Source organism: Saccopteryx leptura, chromosome 4 (genome assembly GCF_036850995.1).
Source record: "Saccopteryx leptura isolate mSacLep1 chromosome 4, mSacLep1_pri_phased_curated, whole genome shotgun sequence".
NCBI classification, from domain to species: Eukaryota; Metazoa; Chordata; class Mammalia; order Chiroptera; family Emballonuridae; genus Saccopteryx; species Saccopteryx leptura.
The window spans coordinates 152,784,187-152,797,939 of NC_089506.1; the positions used below are offsets into that span (position 1 = coordinate 152,784,187).

The 13,753-nt window shown below is 46.9% G+C and overlaps 1 protein-coding gene across 2 annotated transcripts; it reads right to left on the reverse strand.

The window, feature by feature from the left end:
• Positions 1-2,959: 2,959 nt before the first annotated feature.
• Positions 2,960-13,523, reverse strand: GLRX (glutaredoxin). Of its 2 annotated transcripts, none has more exons than XM_066381855.1 (3): positions 13,239-13,523; positions 7,043-7,162; positions 2,960-4,685 (listed from the first exon to the last, which is right to left on the reverse strand). In XM_066381855.1, the coding sequence occupies exons 1-2, from the start codon at positions 13,443-13,445 to the stop codon at positions 7,049-7,051; spliced, it is 321 nt and encodes a 106-aa protein (XP_066237952.1). In that variant the 5' UTR covers positions 13,446-13,523; the 3' UTR covers positions 2,960-4,685; positions 7,043-7,048. The 2 variants fall into 2 exon arrangements, with proteins under 2 accessions (XP_066237952.1, XP_066237951.1); XM_066381854.1 differs by having other exon boundaries at positions 2,960-4,690; positions 13,239-13,519.
• Between the last annotated feature and the right edge of the window lie 230 nt (positions 13,524-13,753).

A 13,753-nucleotide genomic window follows, 5' to 3' on the forward strand; every position in this document is an offset into this window, starting at 1 on the left:
CAGAGAGGGAGTCAGAGAAAGGGATAGATAGGGACAGACAGACAGGGAGATGAGAAGCATTGATTTTTTGTTGCGGCACTTTAGTTGTTCATTGATTCTTTCTCATATGTGCCTTGACCATGGGCTATAGCAGACCGAGTAACCCCTTGCTCAAACCAGCGACCTTGGACTGAAGCTGGTGAGCTTTGCTCAAACCAGATGAATGCACGCTCAAGCTGGTGACCTCGGGATTTTGAACCTGGGTCCTCCGCGTCCCAGTCCAACCAATGCTCTATCCACTGGGCCACCTCCTGGTCAGGCCAGACAAGTGATCTTAAATATCCAATGCAGAACACTGGGAGGCCTTCAAATGTAAAGCAGAAACAGGGACTCAGAGGCAAGAGAGGAAATATAGGAATCAGAAAACAGCTTTTTAAAAAGCCTCAACTATATATTTATATTAATATCATTCAAGAAATAAAAGAAGTGATTGGCATACATAAAACAAGAACAAGAAAACAATTGACAACAAGAGAACTCCTGGAAATAAGAAAACAAAAATTTTAATTGGAAACAGAAAGACCACAATAACATCAGAGAGATAAGGTACTGTATTCATGAAACAAAAACAATTCTATATAAAAGGAACATTCAGATAATATTGAAGAGCTATTGGATATTAAAAATATATCAGAAATTAAAAATTCAATAGAAAAAGAAGATGCTAAAGATGAATAAATCCCTCGGGAAAAAAGAGAGATAGAAAATAGGAAAGAACATATAACAAAAATGAAAGGACAAGTCCAGGAAAGCCAATATGCGATAACTGGCAGTTTCAACTTCTGACAGGCCGTCCACACCTTTGAGCAGCCCCATTATATATGAAAGTGGAGCCTCATCAATGCACATCATGTGAAATTTCAGAGCACAGGCCTCAAAGGAAAGATTCTGTTAGCTTCCCGAGTTCGAAACAGAATAAACAAGACAACCAAAAGGTCCTCCACACAGTATCAAGAATCAGAATGGCTTCAGACTTCTTAACAGCGATATGGGAAGCAAAGACAATGAGCAGTGTCTTCCTTCAACCTTCTGGAGGAAAATAATTTCCAACTAAGAGCTATATCCAGTTGAACTTTCATCAAATATGAGGTTAAAATAATATTTTCAGACAAGCAAGGTTTCAAGAAGTTTACATCCAATACTCTTTCTTAAAACCTATGGTGCTTAAAATATATGGCCCTCTGACATGAAGATGACTGTAAAAAGAAAGACACAATCTGCTGAATTTTCTCCTGATTTCTTTTGGTGGAGACCTCCCTGCATGTTAGCTGGACAAGGGGCTCCCGAGCAGGGATGCTGCTGGCCTCCTGCAGCTCAGTAAGCATGGCCCTGGGCTAAGTTCTGGCCAATGGGATGTGTGCAGAAGTGGTCCATGCAACCCCTGGGTTGATGTGACTTTGGGGAGCAAAGCCACCTGCCTGCCTCTGGATTATGAGAAATAAACTTCTAGCACAAGTTGATGGTTTTGTTACAGCAGTTTCATTGTAACAAATATGTGTGGGTGTGGCAAACAGGAGATTCAACCCAGGAGGTTGGGAAATGGAATGTTTAGGATGACAGTGAAGGGAGATGGACCTCAGGAACAGACGTGCCGTTGCGGGGAGGATGCTCAGACTGACGGACCCCAAGAACAGACATGCCGAGACGGGCAGGATGCTCAAACGGACCCCAGGAACAGACATGCCGAGACGGGCAGGATGCTCAAACGGACCCCAGGAACAGACATGCCGAGACGGGCAGGATGCTCAAACGGACCCCAGGAACAGACATGCCATAACGGGCAGGATGCTCAGACAGACGGACCCCAAGAACAGACATGCCGAGACGGGCAGGATGCTCAAACGGACCCCAGGAACAGACATGCCATAACAGGCAGGATGCTCAGACAGACGGACCCCAAGAGCAGACATGCCGAGACGGGCAGGATGCTCAAACGGACCCCAGGAACAGACATGCCATAACGGGCAGGATGCTCAGACAGACGGACCCCAGAACAGACATGCCATAACGGGCAGGATGCTCAGACAGACGGACCCCAAGAACAGACATGCCGTGACGGGCAGGATGCTCAAACGGACCCCAGGAACAGAAGTGCGTGACGGGCAGGATGCTCAGACAGACTGGAGCAGTGTAACCCTCCACATGGACGGCTCTTGTGTTTCTGGAGGGCAGAATGCCCAAATGAGCCTGATGCAAATCCTTATCTGTACTTTACTTGCCTTGTGCTGATGACTTTTCTGGTCTCCACACCGCATTGGCCAGTTGCGTGGGGGGGGGGGTGTCATCCCCACAGGAATGATGTGTGCTCTGACCTGCTCCTGAACGCTGGAGGCGGGCCGTGGAGGCAAAACATGCCGAGTGGCCCACTTCCGTTGACTGTATTTCTGGGGGGTGACCATTACCTGTTCACACAGCAGCCTCCCCAACCACGGGGTGCCCAGTGTTCCCCAGGACTCACTCAAGACCACCCCTCTGCTGAATCCCCAGGGAAGCTGAGCCTCTGTTCAGTTTATCTCCTGGGGTCGTTCATCTGACTGTTATAATACTGTCCTTTTCTTACACAGCTTGGTTGGTGTTTGGTGTGGCTTTTCAAAACTAAAATGTATTGCCTAGGGGCATTGGAGGCAGGAAAGCCATAAAGGGAAGCATCATAGCAATTACAACAGAAATGAACAAGATGACTGTAGAGGGAGGAAAGGGTTCATTGGGAGGCCTCTAAGGTACGTGCTCAGTACTTTATAGAAAGTTACATTGTTGCTTTATTTCTTAACCTAGAAGGCTGATACCCAGGTGTTTATTTAAATAGAACTTCGCCCTGCTTACACTTTTATTTACATTTAATACATTTTACAATATTTTTCAAATAGGCTTAAACACCCATGAAACTGACAAATGTGTGAGGGGGGGGGGACTTTTGGGATTGTCTGACATGTTAAACCACATGCAGGTGCTGCTTTGATCAAACAGAACTTCTGTGCTAGGAACTTAAAGTACTTTAGGATTATAGAGGAGGGAGCAATGGCTTTTTTTTTGTCAAAAAACAGAAGAAGGGGTAGGTACAAAGGAAATAGTCTGTAAATCAGGCCTTGAAGGAGGAATTTGAAAGTAGAGCAAAGGAGAAGAGACACAATGAGCAAGGACACAGAAGTGTGACAGAAAGTGCAGGTGAGGGGTCTGGAGTGGCCCAGGGACTGCAGCTGGCATGTCTAGTGTCACCTGGTGCGTAACATGCACAAGCGCAATCCGCACAGTCTGGTTGAAGGAAGTCACTTGGGCTCATAAGGGAAGAGAGAGGAAAGCCAAAATATTAGGTAAGAAATGGAAACATGGAATGTGAAATGAAAAAATACTTATTGAACCCTAAACATTATTCAATAGGCATTTGTCATTTCAATATGAAATTTAAAAAATCTCACCAACCATTTGTGCTCAGTGAAGAATAGCACGTGCCTTTATTTTGAACAAGAAACAAACATGAATAAAGCTTCAAACAGTTGTATCCCACATTAATATCATTACTTAAGGTTTTAAGAACATAGAATTGAACAAAAAAAAATTACTGTCATCTATGACTATTAAAAAAAAAATCACTGTTGTCTGACTACTTTATTACAAAAGGAATTAACCTTTCACACTAGACTACAAAAGGAAATTAATCTTGCAATTCTAGAACAATCTTCACAACAAGACATTCTTAAGTTTTCATAGAGTGAGGGATATCAAGAAAATCATTTAGGACAGTGTTTCTCAAATTTGGCTACTTTCACAGACATACTCTTGGGGGAGAGGGTTGCAAGTTTTTTTTATGGTCATGTTTTGAATTTATGTTTCACTTTTGTCCGTAATCTAAACAAATACATATTTGTTAAGGAGTACCCAAACAATGATCTTATCTAAAAGTATTGTCACATGATCACAGCATCTGCACACACGCCGCTGATCCCTGTGGCACCAGGTGAAGACCCACTGTGCTTAACTTTATGTGGCGCTTCTCAGGCTGGGCCCTCAGACCCTTCTCAGAATTGCTGCACATTGGCTGTGAGCTCTGTGAGTTGTCAAGGTGAAGAGCACTGGTTCAGAACAGTGGTTCTCAAGATTGGATGTGGGAGACACAAGTAGTTTGAAAAAACACATTCAAAATACCTACTGATTTCATAATACAAATTCTGTGAAGTCAAACTCAACAAAATAAATTTTGGGAAGTAGCATAAAATTAACTGTTGATTCATCCTAGGGGGTCTGGGATAAATTTCATTGAGAAACACTGGCTTAGAGGTAGAGTCCCGGCACATGAAGAATAGTAAGAACCATGTGCAAAAGAAAAAGAACATTTTTGGAGTGAGGGAATCCTAAGCCATAACTTGTCACGGTCTTTCAGAACTCAAGGGTCAATCCAGAAGAAACCCAAGATGTCCATCAACCTTCTCAGACCAGTGGTTTGCAGCAAGTGGATCCACTTTTAATGCTGAGTCAAAAGAAAAGCCCGTGTGTGTGTGTGTGTGTGTGTGTGTGTGTGTGTGTGTAGATATTTCAGAATTGTAGGTAAGCAGGTACTGTAGCTGGGTAGAGGTCCCCCAGATCCACCCACCGGCAAGTGCTGCCACTGTCCGCAGTGCCGTCAGCTCTCAGCGAAGGTCGCCAGGGGGCTGCTCTGCCAGGAAAAAATACAAAGAATTGGATTTTCTTGGGATGGTCAAGTTCCCTCAATTCCCCTTCTTCACCGGAACACTCGTTCTTGTTATTTAAGCCCAGTCTGTTACAGGTGGCCTTCAGAAGCAGTGGTCAGCAAAGTACTGAGGCCACAGAAAGCTGAAGGGCAGTGCATAGGAAGAGGCCCTGTGACCACGGAGGGCTCTAATAGCTGGGAGTGCTAGCCCCACATTCCCAGGAAAGTCATTAGTTTTCTTCCCTTCTTAATTTAAGCCTGAATTTATTTATTTTATTTTTAAGTGTTCTAGAGCAGAAGATACTCGCATCACAATTCATTGAGTTGTAAGTGCTTTCATTCGGGGGAGGCCAGAAAGCTCATAGGCATACTGTTCACCTGCTGTGGTGATGTAGAATTGTGATTAGAAGGTTTATAATATTGATTTTTATTTCAAAGGATTCAGTTGTATTATTTCAGAACTTTTTTTTTTAATTTCAGTTGCTATTCTGAGTAAACCACTACATATTATATATGCTCATTGCTAAAGAGTAAGTTATTAGTTACTGGGCAATAAATACTTTTCAAAGATCATTTTAGTTTAAGAACCATAAATGTCTCCTTTGACTAAAAAAACAAACAAAACCACTGAGTCTCTCTGTATGAGTATGTGGAACTAGCCTAGTTAGAAGCTAGCTGGCACTAAGAAGGGCTGGGGGAGAGGGGATCTCAGGCTCCTTTCTAAGTTCATCATCCTCTAGTTTTCCATTCAGCCAAGTATCTATATTCATTAGGTTATAATTTTAGAAAGCTTTGGCCCCCATCCACATTTGTTACTGCTCTTCCTTCTCACCACACTTTACTCAGTCTGCTCTTCCTTGCTTTCTGATTTTTTAATTCTCTATACTAGTCACCACAGGGCCTTTGTACTTGCTGTTTCTTCTCTGAAATGCTCTTATGCTTCATCTTTACATGACTGTCACAAGATCTCAACTAAACCAGCCCCTCTGATAAAGACCTTCTCTCACCATCGTAGCTAAATTTGCTCCCCATCCCCTGCCATGTTCTATCACATTAGTTTATTCATTTGTTTCAGGAGTTCTTTCTTTATTTCGTTCTTTTTTTGTGACAGAGATAGAGAAAGGATAGGGACAGACAGACAGGAAGGGAGAGAGATGACAAGCATCAATTCTTCGTTGTGGCACCATAGTTGTTCGTTGATTGCTTTCTCATATGTGCCTTGACCCAGGGATGGGGGGTAGCTACAGCAGTCTGAGTGACCCCTTGCTCAAGCCAGTGACCTTGGGCTCAATGTGGTGAGCCTTGCTCAAACCAGACAAGCCTGTGTTCAAGCTGGCGACCTCAGGGTTTCAAACCTGGGTCCTCCTTGTCCCAGTCCGACGCTCTATCCATTGCACCACCACCTGGTCAGGCAGGAGTTACTTGCTTTTTTTTAAATCTGTCAACCTCTCTAGAATATAAGTTTTGTGTAATCTTTTTGTTTATCGCTATATTCCTAGTACCCAGTATAGTCTCTGGCACATAGTAAATGCTCATTACACTTACACACACACACACACACACACACACACACATTATTATTATTATTGAGAGGCAGGGAGGTAGAGACAGACTCCTGCATAAGCCCCAACAGGGATCCACCTGGCAAGCCCACTATGGGGTGACGCTCTGCCCATCTGGGGCTGCTGCTCCATTGTTCAGCAATCAAGCCATTTTAGTGCCTGAGGCGAGGCCATGGAGCCATCCTCTGTGCCTGTCTGGGGCCAACTTGCTTAAACCATTTGAGTCATGGCTGTAGGAGAGGGAGAGAGAGAAAGAGAGAGGGGAGAAAGGGGGAGAGAGAGGGTGAGTGAGAGAGAGAGAAAGAGAGAGAGAGGGAGGGAGGGAGGAAGGAAGGGAGAGGGAGGGAGGGAGGAAGGAAGGGAGAGGGAGAGAGGGGAGAGGAGAGAGAAAGAGAAGGGGAAGAGGTGGAAAAGCAGATGGTCACTTCTTCTGTGTGCCCTGATGGGAATCGAACCCAGGACTTACACACGCCAGGCTGACCCTCTACAGCTGAGCCAACCAGCCAGGGCCTCAATAAATATTTGTGAAATGGCCTGACCTGTGGTGGTGCAGTGGATAAAACATCGACCTGGAACCCTGAGGTCTCCAGTTCAAAACCCCTGGTCAAGGGAGTTGATGCTTCCTGCTCCTTCCCGCCTTCTCTCTCTTTCTCTCCCCTCTCTAAAATGAATAAGCAAATCTTTAAAAGAGTGTCTTCCTCAACCATGATGAAACATGGCAGTAGTCCACCATCTCCCCATGCTCCTGGCCCGCCAGCATCCACCTGTCACTCACCTGTCATTACTGCAGAGCTCCAATTTGCTTCAGCCGCACCAGCAGTTCCCCACACTGATGCATACTTGTCAGGTCACTGCATCCACCTATGCACTCTTTGCCGATAAAGACTCGAGGTACCTAAGAAAGCACAAGCCAGCACATTTAAGAGACTTAATTATTAGCTTAAAGAGAATGACATTTTATCCTTCCTCTAAATATTTCCCATGAGCCAAGCTTTTCAGATCACTTCACATTCTCATGTGTACGCTTACATGTCAAAACTTTGTTCTAAGCATAAAACTATCCATTAAAGAATGTTTTTAAGCCAAGCTGTCTTTCAGATTGAGTGTGCTGTGCATGAGATTGTCTAACTTGTCAGAGTGATTTAAAAATTTCACTCTACCGAAGCATTTCAGGGAAAGAATCTCACCCGGCTACAGCAAGACCACCCTGAATTCTGTTTTCTGTGCAGCTGGGACCACACCTGACACCTTAAAATAAGCCATGGCCACGGGGAAGGAGAATGTTTCTAAATATGGTCAGGGAAAGTAGTTGAATTGTGTCTCTGTCCCTGAGTTGTAGAGTCAGTTTGTTAGAGTCATCGCTCTCATTGTGAGCTCGGTCCTCGGCTGGGGATGTGGAGGTGGTGTCTGAGTCTCCTTTAAATCCTGGCCCAGCCAAGGCTGCTTAAATGCTGCAGCTCTGGAAATAAGGCCATTCCTCTGCTTAACTTTCACACCTGCAAGGGTGGGTCACCCAAGCCAAGCCAGACTGATGATGCAGTCATTACACCTGATGGATTTGTTCACCTCCAGTCACATGCAGGCTGCAGGCCTGGTCCAGATTTCCAGAGGGCTTTTGGAATCACGAAGGAGGCAGTGCTCGCCCTGTGGCCCAGACAACTTCCAGACCAAGGGTGCCACAGAAAGGCTGATGACAGTGAAGGAACAAGCACAGTATTGGTCATGGGAGTGGTCAGAAGCTAGCAGGTCCTCCTCCTGCACACTAGGAACATATCAGGTGTAATGTCGGTGGCCAAGGCCAGGCAGGTCCACATCGGATTCGAACAGACTATAGAAAAACTGCAGAGCTGGAAAGCGTTGGGCCATTCCCGTTTAATAGATTCTCAAAACGGCGGACAAGCTAACAGACGGGAGAACCGCTTCTCAGGCAAAGAAACAGCAAAAAGTGGCCCCTTACAGTAGCAGGCAGGCAATCCACGACCTGCCATCCACAGTCCCTCTGAGTGCAAGAACCACAGCCTTACTTACATAGGCTATGCACACGGTCCTCTGCCACATGCTTAGGCACTAATTCGGCGAAGTGCTTGCAGCTGGTACACCAGCGAGCAAGCCTACCACAGCCATTTTTCTAACACCAGCACAGCGGGAAGACAGGAAGCAGTAAGAACACTTCCAAAGCTTTAGCCTTTCCTCAGAAGCCATAATAATTCAATGGAATTTTTTAAAAAGTGAGAGGGATGAGAAAAGGGATGCAGCTTTTATTTTAGGGAAGTCCTTATATTGTTTTTATTAAGAAGGGGTCTGGGTAGACATGGGCTTTAAAAGTTAAGGCCAAAATTTTAAAAAGAAGCCCCCAGATATTCCCGGTGCCCTTAGAGTGGGAAAGCACCAGGACTGCACTCCAGAGAGAAAGCCGGGCACCGTCGTCTTAGTTACAGAAGGTGCTGCCCGCTCATGGGCACCACTGCCCATGCGGGGGCTTTGCGAATGGGCCGTGTCATCAAAGCAATGTTGCTCTTGTGAAATGAAAAGAGGAACAGGTGTGGAAAGTTGAGGTTAGAAACCTAAGTTTTTCACCTGGGTTCTAGCCATTACTTCAGAGAAACTAAAGCTTTCCCCACAAACTGTTGGGGCCTTTTGGCTTCTATTACCCCATAAGCCCTTGGCTGTGGTCAGTTGTAACAGTAAATAGAACAGAATCTTAATGTGGTTCTAACATCATTATATTTCAGAACTCCTATGGAAGGCAGTGCCTAATGAAATAAAAATCACCTGGTTTTTATATTATTTTTAGATTGTGTAAGGAAGAGATATCATCATTCTAGAAATTCCATCTTTTCAAAAGAATTGAGCAATTGTCACCACTCCTATAGCTTGCCACATTTCACCCTCTGATGAGGGTGTTTAGCAAGAGGGTGTGAGTTAAGTTGGGAGTACAGAATGCCCTGAGAAGCTAGGAGTGCTCCTTTTAGACAGTAGAACAGGTACCAGAATTGCCAAAGGGCTTGTTAAAATGCAGGTTTCTATGCCTCCTCCCCACCCCCAAAATTTCTGATCCAGGAGATCTGGGTCAAGGCACCAGAATTTGCATTTTTGACAAGTTCCCACGTGTTGCTGCTGCAGCTGCTCCAGAGATTGTTTGGGAAGACTGGTGGACACTGAGCAGCTGTTTATTCCTCCAGGGTAACTGAGGCTTTAAAAACCCACAGCCTCGCCTGACCAGGCAGTGGCCCAGTGGATAGAGCGTCAGACTGGGAGGTGGAGGACCCAGGTTCGAAACCCTGAGGTCACCAGTTTGAGCGCAGGCTCATCTGGTTTGAGCAAAAGCTCACCAGCTTGGACCCAAGGTCGCTGGCTCGAGCAAGGGGTGACTCGGTCTGCTGAAGGCGCACGGTCAAGGCACATATGAGAAAGCAATCAATGAACAACTAAGGTGTTGCAATGTGCAACGAAAAACTAATGATTGATGCTTCTCATCTCTCTCCGTTCCTGTCTGTCTGCCCCTATCTATCCCTCTCTCTGACTGTCTCTGAAAAAAACAAAACAAACACACACAACCCACAGCCTCACAGCAGCCCCCAGACATGTGAGACAGGCCCAGAAACAGGATCCGGTATCCAGCTGTCTCCAGGGCGGAGCTTTCTGGACACCATCTGGCAGGAAATTGGTTTGCCCCTACACACACCTTCCAGCCTCCGCAGCCCAAGCCACCGTAAAGCTACCAGTTCCAGGCACCTCCACAGGGAGCCGAATGACAAACTGCAGCAGGCAGTGTGGGGGCTGTGGTGACAAACAGGAAACCAGATTCAGCTGAGGAAGGAAGAGGAAGTGCATCCTCAGGGCCCACAGGCCTGGCCCCATCCCCCTTTTCTGAGGAACTTGAGAGTCTACTGCTGTCAGGAGACAGAGAACTCCCACCGTAAACAAGCTTGGTGATCCCGGGGCCCTTGCACTCCTAGAGTCCATTTCTGCAGCCCGCACACTGTTGAGGTGGCGCCTCTGAGCCGTAAGGCTACTTGAATGCTGCTACTCAGAGCACTTCCCAGCACTGCTCTCCACATCCTTGGCTGCGTTCCTGGTACAAGCCACCATCGCTCCTCGTCTGAATTAAAGCTCTATAGCCTCCAGGTGTCTCTCAGTTTCATCCTTCAACCTGGCCCTCCTCCAATCTTTCCCCCAGAGTCCCGGAGTGATCCTTTCAAAACAAAGGCAGAGCAGGCCATTCCTCTGCTCATCCCCGTCACCAGGCCTTCCCGACCTGTTCCCCACTGTCTCCCAGACGTCACCCCCTCCTCCCGGCTCACTAGCTCCCAGGGCTCCAGCCCACGGGCCTCCTATCAGGCACCCTTCTGGTCGAGGTAGGACCTCTGTGCTCATTATTCCCCCTGCCTGAAACACTCTTCCCCTTAAATTTCTGCAAGCTTAGCTCCCTCAACTTCTTTAAAGATCAGTGAGACCCTGGTGGCTCCATCTACAACTGTACCTTGCTGCTTGCTGCCTGCTCCCTCTTCTCCATAGCTTGTATCACCTGTCACCGTCCAACACACAACTCTATTGACTAGAATGTCAGTTCCACAAAGACAAGAGGTTTTGTTTGTTCTGTTCGTGGGGGGGTTTCCAACGGCAGAAAAGTGCCTAGTATGTAGTAGGTACTTTAAAATAGTTGTATCCAGCAAAATTATTTTTCAAAAGTGAAGGAGAATTAGACTCTCTCACACAAACAAAAACCGAGGGAATCTGTTGCTAGTAGACCTGCCTTGCAAGAAATGTTTAAGGAAGTTCTTCAGAGGGAAGAAAAGGATAGAAGTCAGAATTCAAACCTACATGAAGAAGAGAAGAGTTCTGGAGGAGGAATAAGTGAAGGCACTGACCCAGGAGCTGTGGCTGCAGCACAATCAGAACAGGTCTCGCCAGGCACACGGCCTTGTGGAAGACACGGTTCTGTTATCGGTCAAGGCAAAGCGGGCTCTTATTGTACGCACAGCACACGGAACATTCCGGGCTGAGATACCAACTGCCTTCAAGTTTTCAGTTTCTTCCAGGATGAACCCATCACTTGAAAGGATCTGTTCTTTCCCCTGGAGGAAGCTGTGAAAAATATTTTTTAATTGGAAAACAAACAAAAGACCACCAGAAGTAAAATCATTGTACCACCAAAAAATGGAAAAAAAATGTCAAATGAATGCATGAGACGTTTGTTTTCATGCTAGAGTAGTTGCTGCCCAGCTGAAAGCCATTGCTCCCAAAACTGGTTGCAAAGTGGAATTACCTGGGAAAACTTTTTTTTGGGGGGGATAGAAAAATTTTTCCCAAGTATACTGAAGTATAATTGACAAAATTGTAGATATTAAGGTATAAAATGTCATGGTTTTATACAGGGAGACGTGTGAAATGACCACAATCAACACAACTGTCACTTCACACGGTTATCATTTTTGTGTGTGCAGTGAAAACACTTAAGATCTACTCTTTGCAAATGTCAAGCGTACAATGCAGTATTATTAACTTTAGTCACCATGCAATACGTTAGAGCCCTAGAACTTATAACTGAAAGTTTGTTCTCTGAGCTAGGGATGTTTAAAACTATGGTTCCCACCTCTGACATGGTGATTTAATTGGTATGGGGTATGACTTGGGCATTGGGATTTAGAAAAAAGAAAAAAAGCTTCTTGGGCGATTCTAATATGCAGTGACTTTTGGACCCACTGGTCAAGAGGGACTCAGCACGGTGGGGGCCATGGTAGTATTTGCATGGCCCCTGCCCTCTCATGGCTCCGGCAGCCTGTACAGCTGCTGGTCCAGCTAAGCAGCATCATCTCTCTCCCCATTCTGTCCTCTGCTCCAAGACCTCTCAGAGACCAGTCCTCGGCTCAAAGCTGGGGCCCTGGAAGCAATAGAGCGACAGGGTTGGTTAGCCTCCCTCTGCACCAGTGTGCTGATTTCACACTGCAGAGGCGAAAAGAGAGCCCCCTGTGCTCTGCACTGAGGACCCAGAGAAAACCTATAAGCCTCACTAACACGGAGCTAGAATATGCCCTTCTGCAACACTGTGTCCTAGAATGTGCACCATGAAAGGGAACCTGGGTGAGCTGGTGGGACACCGCTCAGCCCAGCCAGCACCAGAACCGATACAGGCAGCCCTGCGGGCTGGGCACCCCACAGAGGCCTGGGTGCTGGAGACGCCTTTTCCAACAGAGGACAGCAATTCACAGAGGGTCCCTCGAGAAAACTTAGAGCTTGGCTGCTTTAGTCCAGTCTTGCAGCCGAGGAAGTTCTTGGTGATCACAGAGGTGGTGACTTGCCCAGGATCACACAGCAAGCCATTGTGAGAGCCTGGCTGGAGCTCTGGCCTCTGGCCTTCCCCCTGTGACAGGCCTAGGAACAGCCCGTAATTGGAACAAGGGTCAAATAATTAGCTGTTAGGTTTTTCCAGTGGGAGGAGTGAGATAAGGTAAGAAAGAATGAGCAAAGTAGGTTAGGGTTAAAGAGAGCCTAGAAAAGAACACAGGACAGCAAATCCCACTTGGCCCAGGGGAAAACAGAATGCCCACGACCCCATGTCTGTCACAGAAACGTGCAGAGCGCACTTGGCCACTCCACCCCACCTCCATGCCCGGTCCAGCAAGCTGAAAATGTCACTTCACAGTGTGCCTAAACCAAAGTCTCCAGATAATGATCTCCTCACGCACTTGACAGCTGCTGGACTCACAGACCTCGATGCCCAGCACCACAGCTGTGTCCCCTCCCTGGTTCTGGGAGGCCCCCTGGCTGCAGTCAGTCCCGCTGCCCATTCGAGGAAGCAGTGGCTTCTCTCGGGCTCCCTCCCCCACCTCGCGCAGCCCTCCTGGCGCCTTAAGTGACAGAGCCCTAGCGGTGTCCTAGAGAAAGGCATGGGCGGACCCTTTCCCGGCCCTGACAAGAACAGGGATTCAGGGTCGTCTTTTCTCCAATGTTTTAGAACAAAAGCTCACCGTTCTGGCTCCTGTGATCTGCTGCAAATAGTCTTGAATCTTGTCTGTGTCACTGGTGGCTGTGATATCGACAAATTCCAAAGCCCCTTGTTTGAAAGGGAGCTGGCTGAGGAGCTCTTGGGTCTGCCTGCAGTAGGGGCAGGTGGGCTTGATGAACACCACCACCTTCCCGGGCTGGATCCTGCTGTTCACAAACTCCTGAGCCATGCTGTCAGGCTGCTGCCTCCCGGGGAGGACTCCTCAGCTGCTCCGAAACGGAGACCTAGCCAGCTGGGTCTCATTTAAAGGAACCTCCCTGGAGGAGGAGTTTGCCCAATACGTGCTCGATTTTTAAAGGGACAGCCCCAAAGTCATTCCACTCTGAGGTGAGTCACCAGCTGGTGATTCCAAGAAATGATTATGAGCCTTTATTATCAATAGCTGTGTTCAGTGTCATTGTCAGTCCTCGTATCTTTCAGGAGCGCCTGCCCTTAGGCAGAAAGCAGGGTCAGAACACTCCCTGAGGAAAGCACACA

Coding starts and splice junctions, on each gene's coding strand:
- GLRX (XM_066381855.1), bottom strand. CDS start 13,445: ATGGCTCAGGAGTTTGTGAACAGCAGGATCCAGCCCGGGAAGGTGGTG. Junction 7,163..13,238: donor AGATCACAGGAGCCAGAACG/GTGAGCTTTTGT, acceptor GTGCTTTCTTAG/GTACCTCGAGTCTTTATCGG.